General features: G+C 41.9%; 1 protein-coding gene across 6 annotated transcripts in view; it reads right to left on the bottom strand.

The window, feature by feature from the left end:
* The window catches only part of LOC109889365 (S phase cyclin A-associated protein in the endoplasmic reticulum), a 97,260-nt gene that overhangs the window by 23,830 nt on the left and 58,202 nt on the right, over window positions 1-15,228 (bottom strand). For all 6 annotated transcript variants that reach the window (XM_031822784.1, XM_020480757.2, XM_020480756.2 and 3 more), the window contains one exon: window positions 3,916-4,039. In XM_031822784.1, coding sequence (XP_031678644.1) covers window positions 3,916-4,039 — 124 coding nt within the window. The remainder of the gene's footprint in view (window positions 1-3,915; window positions 4,040-15,228) is intronic.

Raw genomic sequence — 15,228 nt, forward strand, 5'->3', positions numbered from 1 at the left:
AAAGAAGAGGTTCGTAAATGCAATTCCTCAAAAATATCTTAAATGATTCTTACGAACTTCTCAAATATCTTCAAAGTTTTAAGATAGCTAGCGAAATCGGTTGACTAGCAACAACTATCTAGATAGCAACGGAAATCATGTTAGCATATTTCCTACTGAGATTACGGTTTTAAAACATGTTCAAAACATGTTTAAAATAAATCAATACTGAAACTTTCAGATGAAGTTTGAGAGTGAATTAAACATGTTCAATTGAGTTAATGAGCTTATTCTCTCACTGCCCAGAATTTAAGACAAGGGTTTAGCCTTCTTGGACTTAAGAACAAATCCAAAAACGTAATTTTCAAGAATCAAATTTCCTCAACTTTTTGCTTAAGGAGATACATAATAAACAGCGGAAAAACATTTCCAATAACGTTTTTGAGGAACAGCAACTTTGACTAACTTTCTTCAAAAGTCTATAGTTAAGGAAAAATGGCAGGTTTTGTGAATCTGGGCCCTGGTCATTTAAACCTCAGCCTGCCTTCTAGAACACAGACAATTAAGACGGAGGAAATATCCCTTTCTTTTGTTTACCGGCAAAGGCCATTTGTATTGGTTGGAATCCTGATACACCATGCCATAAACAACACACGTGTTATTGTATAATTCATCATTGTGTGCCATAAATCGGTAGTTAACAATCAGTGTGACATGGTTACTGTTGCCGTGCCAGACTGCTACCATATGAGAGGTCTCAGAGGTATTCCCTCTCTGGTAACAAAGAAAGCCAACCGAATACTGAGACTCTGTGGAGAAAACCACTGGACTGGAGCTAACATAGGGGAGGGTTCTGTATTAACCATCTGTGGGATTAACTAAATGCTCCCCTTAACCTCACTTTAGACAAATATGGGCTGAAAGAGGAAGCAGTATGCTCCAAGTTCTGGTATGATTTAGAAGAGCACAAGCATCTGAAAAATATTCCAATAAACATTTATTAATAAAGAGATTTTTAGAGAGATTCAGGGTATATAAAGACCAAAGATACTAGTGATGGGGGGGGGGGTAGATAGTTACATATCCCAATATTAATTTTGGATGATATATCGATAATTGGCTAAAAGTATCGGTTTGTACTGTAGGTAGCACTAGCTAGAGCTAGTTGGCTTCTTTTTAAATGGTGAGCCAACATGTTTTTAGCCATTTTACTTCACTGACAGATCAAAACTTGTTTTCTCATGTGCTCTCTTTTCTCTCTGCAGCAGACATATGGTGAGCAATAGGTTTGGATCATAAAAATCGCAATAAAATCACAGTATTGTATCGCAATACATTTTTTATCGTGATAATCACAATACATATCGTACCAGTACCTAAGTATCATGATAATGTTGAACTGTTAGGTCCCTGGCAATTCCCAATCCTAAAAAGGTATGGAGTTCCTGTGACAGGAGCACAGAGTGCATTTCCCCTTTTAGATATAGTTCCTTCAGAAAGAATTCATACCCCTTGACTTACTCCCCATTTTGTTGTGTTACAGCCTGAATACAAAATGGATTAAATAGATTTTTTCACACTCATCTACACACAATTCCCAATAATGACAAACTGAAAACATGTTTTTAGTATTTTTTGCAAATTTATTGAAAATGAAATCTCATTTACATAAGTATTCACAACCATGAGTCAATACTATGTAGAAGCACCTTTGGCAGCAATTACAGCGGTGAGCTTTCTACACCTGGATTGTGCAACATTTGCACATAATTCTTTTAAAAATTCTTCAAGCTCTGTCAAATTGCTAGACAACCATTTTCAGAAATATCTCATTTACATACACTACCATTCAAATGTTTTAGAACCACCTACTCATTCAAGGGTTTATCTTTATTTTTTACTATTTTCTACATTGTAGAATATTAGTTAAGACATCAAAACTATGAAATAACACATACAGAATCATGCAGTAATCCAAAAAGTGTCAAGTTGTATGTTGATCATTGCTAGACATCCATTTTCAAGTCTTGGCATAGATTTTCAAGCAGATTTAAGACAAACCTAACTCGGCCACTCAGGAACATTCACCCTTTTCTTGGTAAGCAACTCCAGGTAGACGTGGCCTTGTGCTTAAGGTTATTGTCCTGCTAAAAGGTGAATTAATCTTTCATCTAGTTGTGTTGTTTGGAATATTTAATTTTGTACGGGCTTCCTTCTTTTTACTCTGTCAATTAGGCTAGTATTGTAGATTAACAACAATCTTCTAGATCCATCCCCAGTTTCTACATCGCAGCCATACATCTCTGCAACTGTTTTAAAGTCACCATTGGCCTCATCCCTAAGTGGTTTCCTTCCTCTCTGGTAACTGAGTTAGGAAGGACGCCTGTATCATTGTAGTGACTGGGTGTATTGATACACCATCCAAAGTGTAATTAATAACTTCACCATGCTCAATGGGATATTCAATATCTGCTTTTTTATTTTTACCCATCTACCAATAGGTGCCCTTCTTTGCGGGGCACTGGAAAACCTCCCTGGTCTTTGAGGTTGAATCTGTGTTTGAAATTGGCAGCTCGACTGAGGGACATTACAGATAATTGTATGTTTGGGGTACAGAAATCATTAAAAAAAAAATATGTTAAACACTATTATTGGAAACAGAGTGAGTCCATGACTTGCTAACAAATCTTTACTCCTAAACTTATTTAGGCTTGCGATAAAAAAGGGGTTGAATACTTAATGACTCAAGACATTTCAGCTTTTCATTTTAAATTCATTTGTAAAAATGTCAAAAAACACAATTCTACTAAGACATTATGGGTGCGTAGGCCAGTGACACCTAAATGTAATCCATTTTCAATTCAGGCTGAAACTAAATGAGGAAGAAGTCCAGGTGTGTGAATACTTTCTGAAGGCACTATAAGTGACATTTTGGTGTGTGTGTTGTAGAAATAAGGAGATGGTCAGGTAAAACGTCTGAAAACATCTCATTTAGACTAATGGTTAGGGCAGCATGCTGACAGCGTTAGTAAATCCACCAACATTCTCCACAAATCTAATTAAAAAGGAGGGACAAGCACCGACGGCGGCACCCGCTACCCCCACCCACTTCCTAACACAAACACACGTGCGCACGCACGTACACACGTTTTTACAAGGACTATTCATGGGCCCCATATTTGTCAATATCCAACACAACTTGAAAAGTTAGCATTGTGCTGTTCAACATGTCAGTCGTCAGAGCAGCTGTGGGAATATGTTTTATATAAACTGAAGCATACAGGCTAATCTCCCCCTCTGTGCCCTCAGGAAATATGACAGCTTTGGATTGGAACTCAGGACTGGAAAAGGAAGCCCCAATAGAGTTCATGCATGTAGCAAAGGCCATGTCTGTGCCTCGTCTGGTTCTGTGAAGTGTGCAGCCGCCACCGTTAGATGTTTCGAGTCGGCTGATGTTTACAGTCTCAGAGAGTGCTGAAGGATATGGGCTGACAGGTAACCCAGCCGCCATATTGCCTCCCTGACAGGCTGCTCTTTCCCCTCCCGCTCTCATTCCCTAATCTGCGTGGCTAAGCCTGTGGCTGGGCCAGGATTTATACTGTAGCGTGTGTCTCTCTCTGTCTTTTATTAACACAGTGCCAGAAAGGAACAAATGCTGGTGATGAGGTCCTAGTTTCAGCACTTAAGTGTTGCATGTAGCCAGGAGGAGAATTTACAGAGACAATGGAAGGGATTCTTTAAACAGCCTGGTCCTTGGGTAAACTGGCTGCAGTTCTGATCATGCCATGTCACCTTCATAAGTATCACACAGACTTTAGTAGCTCAAGCTAAAATAATATGTGTTGTTTGAGAGAACATATATGTTAAGTAATGTTAACATATCAATAATGGTAGTAATAGGAGATGTTTTCTATGGTGTGGTGAAAGGACACTTACTGTAAGCTGATGTAGCAGCAGGTCCATGAGGAAGGCTATCTTGTTGCTGAAGATAACATATGTGCAGTTGAGGTGGCAGCGAGAGCATGCCAGATAGTAGGTGTTTATAGCCGCACATAGAGACCTGAGAGGAGAGAGAGAGACAAGAGGTTAGAACAAGATGAATCACTTGTCACAAGTAAAACTAAATAGTTCAAGGCAGAATGTTACGCTCTATACAGCTCATTCAAAACAACACGAGATACAGTTTAGCAGTTTATCACGGGCATTGACATGACTCAAGTGATCAAGAAACCAAAACGCACTACACCAAATGTGTGGTTCCTTAAAAGGTTGTTTTATCTTTGGCAGAGTTGAAAGCATATACATCACTGACAGCAAGAGACGGAAAGCAACATTCAGGAACCCAGTTATATTAACTACTACTTATGCTTACAACGAAACTACCTCACTCGTCAACTCCTTATCCAGAGTGGGACAGTAATAAGACAAGAGATCTGCATAACCAGAGAAGCTGCTGGATGGAATCTGCAATCACAGTGCCGGGCAGTCCAATCTGGAGTCAGATCCTGTAGTGTTTCCTCTGTGGAGATAAAGCCATTCCTCTCAGCAGCTCTTCAGCTCAGAGCCCCAAGGTACAGCCAGACAAAGCAGAGCAGTGAGCGGAACATGCCTCTGTATTATGTCTGCTTTAAACAAGCCCCAGAGATGATTAATGCTACAGATACCTGATGAATCATTCTACTCTTGACTGCTGCTCCCCCTCGCCCTTCTTTCATCACTTAATATTTTCTGACAACTGTATATTTTAGCCAATAGCAGAGTGGCGTGTCCTATCTGCTCTGAGGAAGAATGGAATCTGGCTTTCCTATTCTAAAGTAGGCCATGTTTATTTCAACTGGTAAACATTTTGATATCTACCGCAACCTTCACATCTGCAATGCATTTCGACTCCAACCTAGTCGGCATATAGAGACAAAATATCAGAGACTGATGTAGGCCTAGGTGGATAGGTCTGCCAATAACTTCCTCGTGACCAAAATATTCCAGTTGTTTCATATGCTAGTGGGCAGATCTGTCATTTGCTCCATATCACTATTGACAATGTAGTGTAAAGCTGTCAGACATAGAATGTGGTGATAATCTGAGAAGCATTACATTGTGAGTTATGGGAACATTTCCAAATAGTGGTTAAGCACGCCAAAACTTGCATCTTACTGTATGGGTATCATATGCCATAATGTGTATGGGCTTTCTAGACAAATAAAATGTTTGGGTCTTTTCCACCACCATTTATCAACACATTTCTGAGAAAACACAAACCACACCTGGTGTGTTGATCCCGGTTTCTGCCAATCACTACTTAATGACATCGGTTTATGTGTCAAGCACCAAAACACACTCATTATGTTATATTGATATAAAGTATATTATAAGGAGTGGTAGGTAGCCTAGTGGTTAGAGTTGGGTCAGTAACCAAAAGGTTGCTAGATCGAATCCCAGAGCTGACGAAGGTAAAAATATGTTGTTCTGCCCCTGAACAAGGCAGTTAACCCACTGTTCCTAGGCAGTCATTGTCAATAAAAATATGTTCTTAACTGACTTGCCGAGTTAAACAAAGGTAAAATAAAACAAATCAAAAAGTATTGAAATGGAGTGGTTAGGACAAGACAGCCATCATGGTTGAGTGGAATGATAACACAACCTCTATTGGGCCAGAGTGAAGTAACGTGAGAACCCCACCAAACTGTGCTCTCTGGGCAGCCGACCAGCACTGGGGCTGCCTGCCTGACTGATCCCCCCCCCCCCCCCCCCCCCCCAAAAAAAACAGATCCATGATTGAGTAACTCGGCAAGAAGTCCGTTTTTCACTGACACAATATCACCATCATTAGAAAGACTGTACCAATTGAATTAAATACTAGTTTTCCTCTCAGTCTGATGCTGTGCTGCTTTTAATAAGTCCATATCAAATCAAATGCTTAGTAAACAACAGGTGTAGACTAACAGTGAAATGCTTACTTGCAGGCCCTTACTAACAATGCAGATAGAAAAGAACTAGAACAATTAACGTACAGAGATTAAACCAAGCCATTGTCATTCCTATGCCTGACACAGTGGGGAGAAAGTCAGTTTCATATGAATATTCCTTCAGGTACTGTGATGGAATGTAAGGTGTCCTTATTGAATTAAACAAGACGCAATAGCAGGGTGTCAGGTCACCTGGTCAAATGACAGGGTTGGGCTGATCCTGTTACAGCTTCGACATGAAAAGGCCTGGGAAATCTATAAGACGTTATACAAATTATGAGGAGAGGGATCGCATCAGAGCAGTCAAACGGAATATGAACGACAACCTTACAAAAAAAAGGCAAGGTCAATATTTAAAAAAGATCTTGTAAATATTAGGTTACAAAAGCAACGCATGAAATAGGCAAACACCATCTTCACAGTGTCCATAAAAACCTGTCAACCATAGCACCCTGTTTCTTCACCATGTATAAGTAGAGGTTGCCCTGCCCAGAATGTCTTTATCCATGTAGGAAGATGGGGGGGGGGGGGGGGGGAGGCCAGTCCCCAGGTGGCTGCCACTCTTAACCAGCAGATTAAAGGGCACATCCCTCATTTATTTACTCTAATCTTATTAGGGAGAAAAACAGCCGTCGACTGCTTCCATTCTCTACAAGAAACCCATGTGAGAGAAACCAAGATGGATCCAAAGGAAAATGTTGCTGTACAAGTTAACATTGCAAATGTAGGCTGAAAATTATCCATCTAACTATATAGAATGTACATTTCCTTTTATAGCAGTTCATCTATTAATCATTATATTGATGATTTTAGTCTTTAATTCAATTCCATTCCCATTAGAATCACCACTAGGTTTGCAAAAGGAGGGTATATTAAAGGAAACTTTTGAACGTTTACTGGTAAACAACAAGAATTGTGGTAACTTAAGGATTTTATGTAATTTTTCACAAGACATCTGGTGGCCCTTTCTGGTACTTCAAATGATCCTCTTTGGCCTTCTGTGTGGCCTCGTCACATGTAAAATAAATACAATAATCAAATAAGATGATTACATTTTTTTATAATAATAGAATGACAAAGCTGTAAAACATTATCCTAAATATAAACCATAAATTTAGTGAAAACTAGGTGTTTAATATCTGAAATAAATAAAGGTGTAAGTTATATATACAATGAAAATAATACCAGTTGATTAATTCTTTTTTTCATTAATTATTTTCTCTTGAACCATATGGTCCATCTACTAGAAACTCATGGACACAGATCTTTTTTTAAATACTATATATGAATAATAAATCAAAAATAAATAAAACATTCTATACACACACATAAAAAAAAATATATATATATTTTTTTTTAAATCATATAGTATTAAAAAAAGTAGATCGGTGTCCATGAGTTTCTAGTAGATAGACCATATGGTTCAAGAGAAAATAATTAATGAAAAAAATATCTAATCAATCAGCAATGGTATTATTTTCATTTGACTCCACAACTCTAACTATTTACTTTTTTTCACAACTGCCCAACATTTACAATAAAGAAATATTGACACATACATGCATGCATACATGCATGTATACACACGTATATGTACACACACACACATATATATATATATTCATGTATAAAATTACCAAAAATACCATAGATTTACATAGATTACCTGTTAATTGCCGGAAGAATCTGGTAACTTAATTACCGGTAGCTTTGCAACCCTAATCACCACACTCTCAACCAGAGTCAAATCTGGAGTCATGAACTTCCACTGACTTCTCACAATCGACTCAGTTAACTACTCATGTAATGAGCATGCAATTGCTTTGTAACACAGCTAATCAGGCATGTTTTAGGCCCGCTAAACAAATGGCGACTGTCAGAGGTACGTTTGAGTAATGTCCTTACAGCAGCTCATGCAATGAGAAATCTCAGTGATCCATCTTTAGCTCCCTCCCACCTAATTGAGCTTAATTAGCATGACACCTGATATCATCCCTGTCCCTGGAATCTGTCGCTGTGCCCCCTTGATGACAGCCTATTTCAAAGATTTTGAGGAGCAATTTGGTAAGGGGCCATGCTATTCCGTCTCGTGTTACCCATGCACTATGTAGGCGGCGTTGGTTGATCCACGTATGCCAGTCCATCCTAACAGGCAGCATACCTCCACAGCTCTGGGTGCTCATTCGACAGCATGCCACAACGACTGCCGGACCCAAGGATTTGGTGCCTGCACCAACCGCCAGACTACACCCAGCGGGAGATACAACAGGTACATTGTTAATCTGGGATTAATGAAACCTTATTTTGTAGACGCGGGATTAGGTTCCACTGATGGCCCATACTGACAGGTTGCGGAGAGAGAGCAAGAGAGAGGAAATAGGAGAGAGGAGAGAGAGAGAGAGAGAGAAGAATAAGAAGCCTGGAGAGATGTAGATAATTAGCAGTGCAATCTGCTCACCTACTCTAAACTGCTTAACCTCAGACGGCCGGCCACAGCAAACCACCCTCCTGTTCTGATGAGGCCATAGACACACAGCCACCTCAAGACAGGAGCTATTGTAAAGGGCTAGATAGAGACTAAAGACACACAGACTGGACTAGAGCACACAGTATTCTGGGCCAGCCCCTTGGGACAACCATACACCATGGAGCCCCGTGGGGATCACCGTGGGTGGCCGACAGGCTTGGACATGACAAGGGGGCTGGGGGATTGGGAGTGTCACTGATCTCTGTGGCTGAATTAAAACTCTTAAGTTTAAACCATCCCAGAATCCATAGAGTATCCCAGGGGCTGATAGACAGATGGCTGGGAAGGGAAAAATTAGAGCAAAGGTCAGGACCCCCCGCAGTATAGTACTGCCCCAATATCCCAGAAAACACTTAGGGCTCAAGACACAACAGAAAACAAAACACAACAGAAACTGCACAATAGTTTTGGGTACTGGGAAAATAGCAGGTAGACTCCCCTTACAGGTAAATGTTTCCAATTTTCAGAAGTCGTCCCTTCTTGCAAAGATAATAGAACATCATCCATGTAAAAGACTCTTTATGCTTTTGTTACTGGGTTATCAAGCAGGAGATCGTTCCACCTGAACCTCAAGCTCACGTTTCCCAACATCTCAGTGCTTTTCCTATGTGCCCAGTCAGGCCTGACCATGGCAATGCTGCAGAAATCTGACCAACTTCCAGATCAGGTTGAACCCCTGCTTTTCAACAGGGAAAATGTGTGTTCATGGAAAGAAAACTAACCCTAAGCCAAAATACAAGGTGAGGAGCAAATCCATTTCCTGGTGCTGTCAAACAATCCCTTCATTCACTGCTATCTAAATGACACTTCCTTTGATTCTTCTGTTGATCTTTCCGATACCCTGAGTGCTTCCAAGACGTTCCACACTAGCTGGGTATGAACTGGGAGTAATCTGATGAGCCTTCATGCATCACACACTCACACCATATAACGACATCCTGAAATGAAACCTAAGGTAGCAGCTTTGATTACACAGCATACACTCAGTCATGTGACTGAGGTGGGTAACTAACTATAAGAGTGTTTTAACATGCAGTGTCCTAGCATAGCAGTGTCACTGGACTATTCATTTTTATTCATTTTATTTAACCTTTATTTAACTAGGCAAGTTGGTAAAGAACAAATTCTTATTTACAATGACGGCCTACCCCGGCCAAACCCTAACGACTCTGGGATAATTGTGCACCACTATAGGGACTTCCAATCATAGCCGGTTGTGATACAATCGAAACCATGGTCTGTAGTGACGCATCTCGCACTGAGATGCAGTGCCTTAGACCGCTGCGCCACTCGAGAGCCTTCTCGGGAGTTAAGACCTCTCTCTAAAACTAAAAAGCTTAAAAATAAGCCTGTTTCATTTTCAATGTGGTAGAACAGAGAGGACACTTAGATAAAACAGATACCAGATACCACAGTCAAACTGAATTGTATCATCAAGTGTCCTCTCCCGATTCTCTCAAATACAACTCTAAAAGTTATGACCTCTTCAGCCCTTCGGGTGGGTCAGTCTGTCTGTTCTGATGTTAGCTTCGCTTCTCTTCTCTTGTGCTGAGCCCAGACATCACTGGGAGAAACTCCCCCCAGTCCTGTCCCTCTCCTCCTCTACTCCCCAGTGACCCCTACTGGGAGACACAGGGACATGTCCCATAAACACACAGTAGTTGACACAAGGTTGGAATACTTGAAGACTGTATCCATCTTTCCTTGACAGAATTACACATCTGAGAAGTGTCAGATTTGTTAAAGTAGTGATGTGGAAACTTTGCTTTTGCTAATTAAATCATGCAGGGATTTCCCCAAAGTTAGGAAGGATGTGCTAATAAAGAATGAAAACAGGGCCAGAACGGCACCTCCGTTTACCCCCCCCCCATCTAACCACACCTCCAGACTGGGGCAAAACATTTCCTCAACATATAATAATAATGATGCTGAAGATAAGTGTCTCCAGAGGCAGAGAGAGCAAAGCTGTGGTTTTGCCTGGTGAGGATCTGTGATCATTTACAGCTTATTTTAGACAGCTCTGCCCCCTCCTCCCCAAGGGAGCACAACACACTCTCCACTCAGAATCACAAAGAGAAAACACATTCACACAGAGTAGGGCTCACACTTGCAAGGCCTTGAAGAAGATACGTAAAGCTCAAAGAGCAGTGATACTAGCAAGAGCAATGTGTGGGTTTCTTCTTTTTTCTCATCTTATTCAACTGTTGCCATGCACCTGCTGCAGAGATAGCTCAAATGTGCAAGTGCCTTTCAATTTTGAGAGAGCATTGTTAAAATTCCTCCAACAATGGATGTATATTGTTTTCTGTTTCAACTAGCAGGCTTATTTTTTCTCAAAAATACTCCCTCACCTTGAGATTTGAATATGCAAATTTAGCAGAAAGCGTGTGATAAAGGTAATCCAGGTGGAGAACAATTAAGTATCATCTACACACATAAGACCGTTTGGTTTATGGATGACTTTGCAGGTAAAAATCTCTGGTATATCATATATACTGTGTTATATTGATGTTAATGAGAGTTGTTACTCTGCTCGTCTAGACATGGATCCAGTGGCCACAGGGTTACACAGGGACATTAGCCGAGCCTCAGAGGAATTAGCTCATTAATGTAATGGTAACAAGTAGGAGTGGGCCTCCCAGGGGGGTAATATTACCCAAGCATCTCCGACTCGGCAGTTGACTTTTTTGTAAATCACTCAGCTTATCTGAGAGGAGGTGATCAATACGGCAGCATTACTGTAAACAGATAATGTAGCAAGCGCTGGGGTTAGCGTCTATCTCACAGACGCCGACCATTACGCCATACAGCCACCCAGATGAACAACAGTGATTAGTGGACAGACGGGCGATGTCCTTATGTTGAATCTCATCACTGGCTCCCAATATTCCCATCCCTTGCCCTGAATCCCTTACATTTCCCCCATATTGTAAAGGTGTGTGTTTATATATAATGAATGTGGGTGTAATACATGTTTAACCATGTACAGGACTACTATGAGTGTGGGCTTGATTTTTTATTTTATATCTGTTTTTAATTTAACCTTTATTTAACCAGGTAGGATAGTTGAGAACAAGTTCTCATTTGCAACTGCGACCTGGCCAAGATAAAGCATAGCAGTTCGACCTATACAACAACACAGAGTTACACACATGGAATAAACAAAACATACAGTCAATGATACAGTAGAAAAAAAATAAACAAAAAGTCTATATACAGTGAGTGCAAATGAGATAAATTAAGGGAGTTAAGGCAATAAATAGGCCGTGGTGGCGAAGTAATTACAATATAACAATTAAACACTGGAATGGTAGATGTGCAGAAGATGAATGTGCAAGTAGAGATACTGGGGTGCAAAGGAGCAAGATAAATAAATAAATACAGTATGGGGATGAGGGAGTTGGATGGGCTGTTTACAGATTGACTATGTACAGGTGCAGTGATCTGTGAGCTGCTCTGACAGCTGGTGCTTAAAGCTAGTGAGGGAGATATGAGTCTCCAGCTTCAGTGATTTTTGCAGTTCGTTCCAGTCATTGGCAGCAGAGAACTGGAAGAAAAGGTGGCCAAAAGGATGAATTGGCTTTGGGGGGTGACCATATACCCGCTGGAGCGCGTGCTACGAGTGGGTGCTGCTATGGTGACCAGTGAGCTGAGATAAGGCGGGCTTTACCTAGCAGAGACTTGTAGATGACCTGGAGACAGTGGGTTTGGCGACGAGAGTGAAGTGAGGGCCAGCCAACGAGAGCGTACAGGTCACAGTGGTGGGTAGTATATGGGGATTTGGTGACAAAATAGATGGCACAGTGATAGACTACACCCAATTTGTTGAGTAGAGTGTTGGAGGCTATTTTGTAAATGACATCGCCAAAGTCGAGGATCCGTAGGATGGTCAGTTTTACGAGGGTATGTTTGGCAGCATGAGGGAAGGATGCTTTGTTGCGAAATAGTAAGCCGATTCTAGATTTAATTTTGGATTGGAGATGCTTAATGTGAGTCTGGAAGGAGAGTTTACAGTCTAAACAGACACCTAGGTATTTGTAGTTATCCACATATTCTAAGTCAGAGCCATCCAGATTAGTGATGCTGGACGGGCGGGCAGGTGCGGGCAGTGATCGGTTGAAGAGCATGCATTTAGTTTTACTTGCATTTAAGAGCAGTTGGAGGCCACAGAAGAAGAGTTGTATGGCATTGAAGCTCGTCTGGAGGTTAGTTAACACAATGTCCAAAGAAGGGCCAGAATTATACAGAATGGTGTTGTCTGCGTAGAGGTGGATCAGAGAATCACCAGCAGCAAGAGCGACATCATTGATGTATACAGAGAAGAGAGTCGGCCCGAGAATTGAACCCTGTGGCACCCCCATAGAGACTGCCAGAGGTCCGGACAACAGGCCCTCCGATATGACACACTGAACTCTATCAGAGAAGCATCTTGGCCATGTTCTGTTATAATCTCCACCCGCCACAGCCAGAAGAGGACTGGCCACCCCTCATAGCCTGGTTCCTCTCTAGGTTTCTTCCTAAGTTTTGGCCTTTCTAGGGAGTTTTTCCTAGCCAACGTGCTTCAACACCTACATTGCTTGCCGTTTGTGGTTTTAGGCTGGGTTTCTGCAGAGCACTTTGAGATATCAGCTTATGTACGAAGGGCTATATAAATACATTTGATTTGATGAGTACGGCTGCACAGTAATGTCTCTTATCGATGGCGGTTATGATATCACTTAGGACCTTGAGCGTGGCTGAGGTGCACCCATGACCAGCTCTGAGACCAGATTGCATAGTGGAGAAGGTACGGTGGAATTCGAAATGGTCGGTAATCTGTTTGTTAACTTGGCTTTCGAAGACCTTAGAAAGGCAGGGTAGGATAGATATAGGTCTGTAGCAGTTTGGGTCTAGAGTGTCTCCCCCTTTAAAGAGGGGGGGATGACCACGGCAGCTTTCCAATCTTTGGGAATCTCAGATGATACGAAAGAGGTTGAACAGGCTAGTGATAGGGGTTGCAACAATTTCGGCAGATAATTTTAGAAAGACGGTCCAGATTGTCTAGCCCGGCTGATTTGTAGGGGGTCCAGATTTTGCAGCTCTTTCAGAACATCAGCTATCTGGATTTGGGTGAAGGAGAAATGGGGAGGCTTGGGCAAGTTGCTGTGGGGAGTGCAGGGCTGTTGACCGGGGTAGGGGTAGCATGTGGAAGGCATGGCCAGCAGTAGAAAAATGCTTATTGAAATTCTCAATTATAGTGGATTTATCGGTGGTGACAGTGTTTCCTAGCCTCAGTGCAGTGGGCAGCTGGGAGGAGGTGCTCTTATTCTCCATGGACTTTACAGTGTCCCAGAACTTTTTTGAGTTTGTGCTACAGGATGCACATTTCTGCTTGAAAAAGCTAGCATTAGCTTTCCTAAATGGCTGTGTATACTGGTTCCTAACTTCCCTGAAAAGTTGCATATCACAGGGGCTATTCGATGCTAATGCAGAATGCCACAGGATGTTTTCATGGTGGTCAAGGGCAGTCAGGTCTGGAGAGAACCAAGGGCTATATCTGTTCCTGGTTCTACATTTTTTGAATGGGGCATGCTTATTTAAGATGGTGAGGAAGGCACTTTTAAAGAATGACCCGGCATCCTCTACTGACGGGATGAGGTCAATATCCTTCCAGGATACCCGGGCCAGGTCGATTAGAAAGGCCTGCTCGCTGAAGTGTTTTATTAAGGACGGTTTGACAGTGATGAGGGGTGGTCGTTTGACCGCGGACCCATTACGGATGCAGGAAATGAGGCAGTGATCGCTGAGATCTTAAAAACAGCAGAGGTGTATTTGGAGGGCAAGTTGGTTAGGATGATATCTATGAGGGTGCCCGTATTTATAGATTTGGGGTTGTACCTGGTAGGTTCATTGATCATTTGTGTGAGATTGAGGGCATCAAGCTTAGATTGTAGGATGGCCGGGGTGTTAAGCATGTCCCAGTTTAGGTCACCTAGCAGCATGAGCTCTGAAGATAGATGGGAGGCAATCAGTTCACATATGGTGTCCAGGGCACAGCTGGGGGCAGAGGGTGGCCTATAGCAAGCGGCAACGGTGAGATATGTCTGAGGGGCCGGATTGATGTGCTCTGGAAGAGGTTCTGACCCAAGCTCATAGCTCTCAGGGGCCCAACAACAACCCCAGGCCTGAGGCAGCACTCTACTCTATAGCATGGAGGACAGAGAGAGCAGAGACAGCCCAAAGACAGCTAGCCTATCACAACCTGAGCCCACAGGTGCTGGGTAGACAGGAACTGGCAACACGTTGTCTGCTTTGCAACTGGTAACATCATGAATATACTGTTATTATGTACTATTCAACATATAATACCACTTTATCAAGTGGAACACATACTAAGAACTGTCAACAGAACTGGATAACTTTCTTGAGCTTTACTTTAGGAAGGTTACATTCTAACATTCCTATTTGTGATGACCCCACAGGAGTGACCTGCCCCTTCATGCTTGAAAGTTGTCCTCAGTCTTATGTATATTTCTAGAAGATCTGAAGAAGTTATTTTCAACATGTTCAGACAAGGTGGTAATTGAGTCCTGAAAGAAGGTAACAGGGAGGCCATTCCTTTGTCACTAGACATGGCACACTTCAGCTCTGGATTGGACTAGGAGCCCGGCAGAGGATGAAAGAAGTACCTCTGATCTTATTCAACTCCTCTTCCTCTGTACGTCAAGTGGCTGTCTCAAAGCGTAGGAACAACAGTGAGTGTGGGTGTAGTCTCCC

Source organism: Oncorhynchus kisutch, linkage group LG4 (assembly GCF_002021735.2).
Source record: "Oncorhynchus kisutch isolate 150728-3 linkage group LG4, Okis_V2, whole genome shotgun sequence".
Lineage (NCBI taxonomy): Eukaryota > Metazoa > Chordata > Actinopteri > Salmoniformes > Salmonidae > Oncorhynchus > Oncorhynchus kisutch.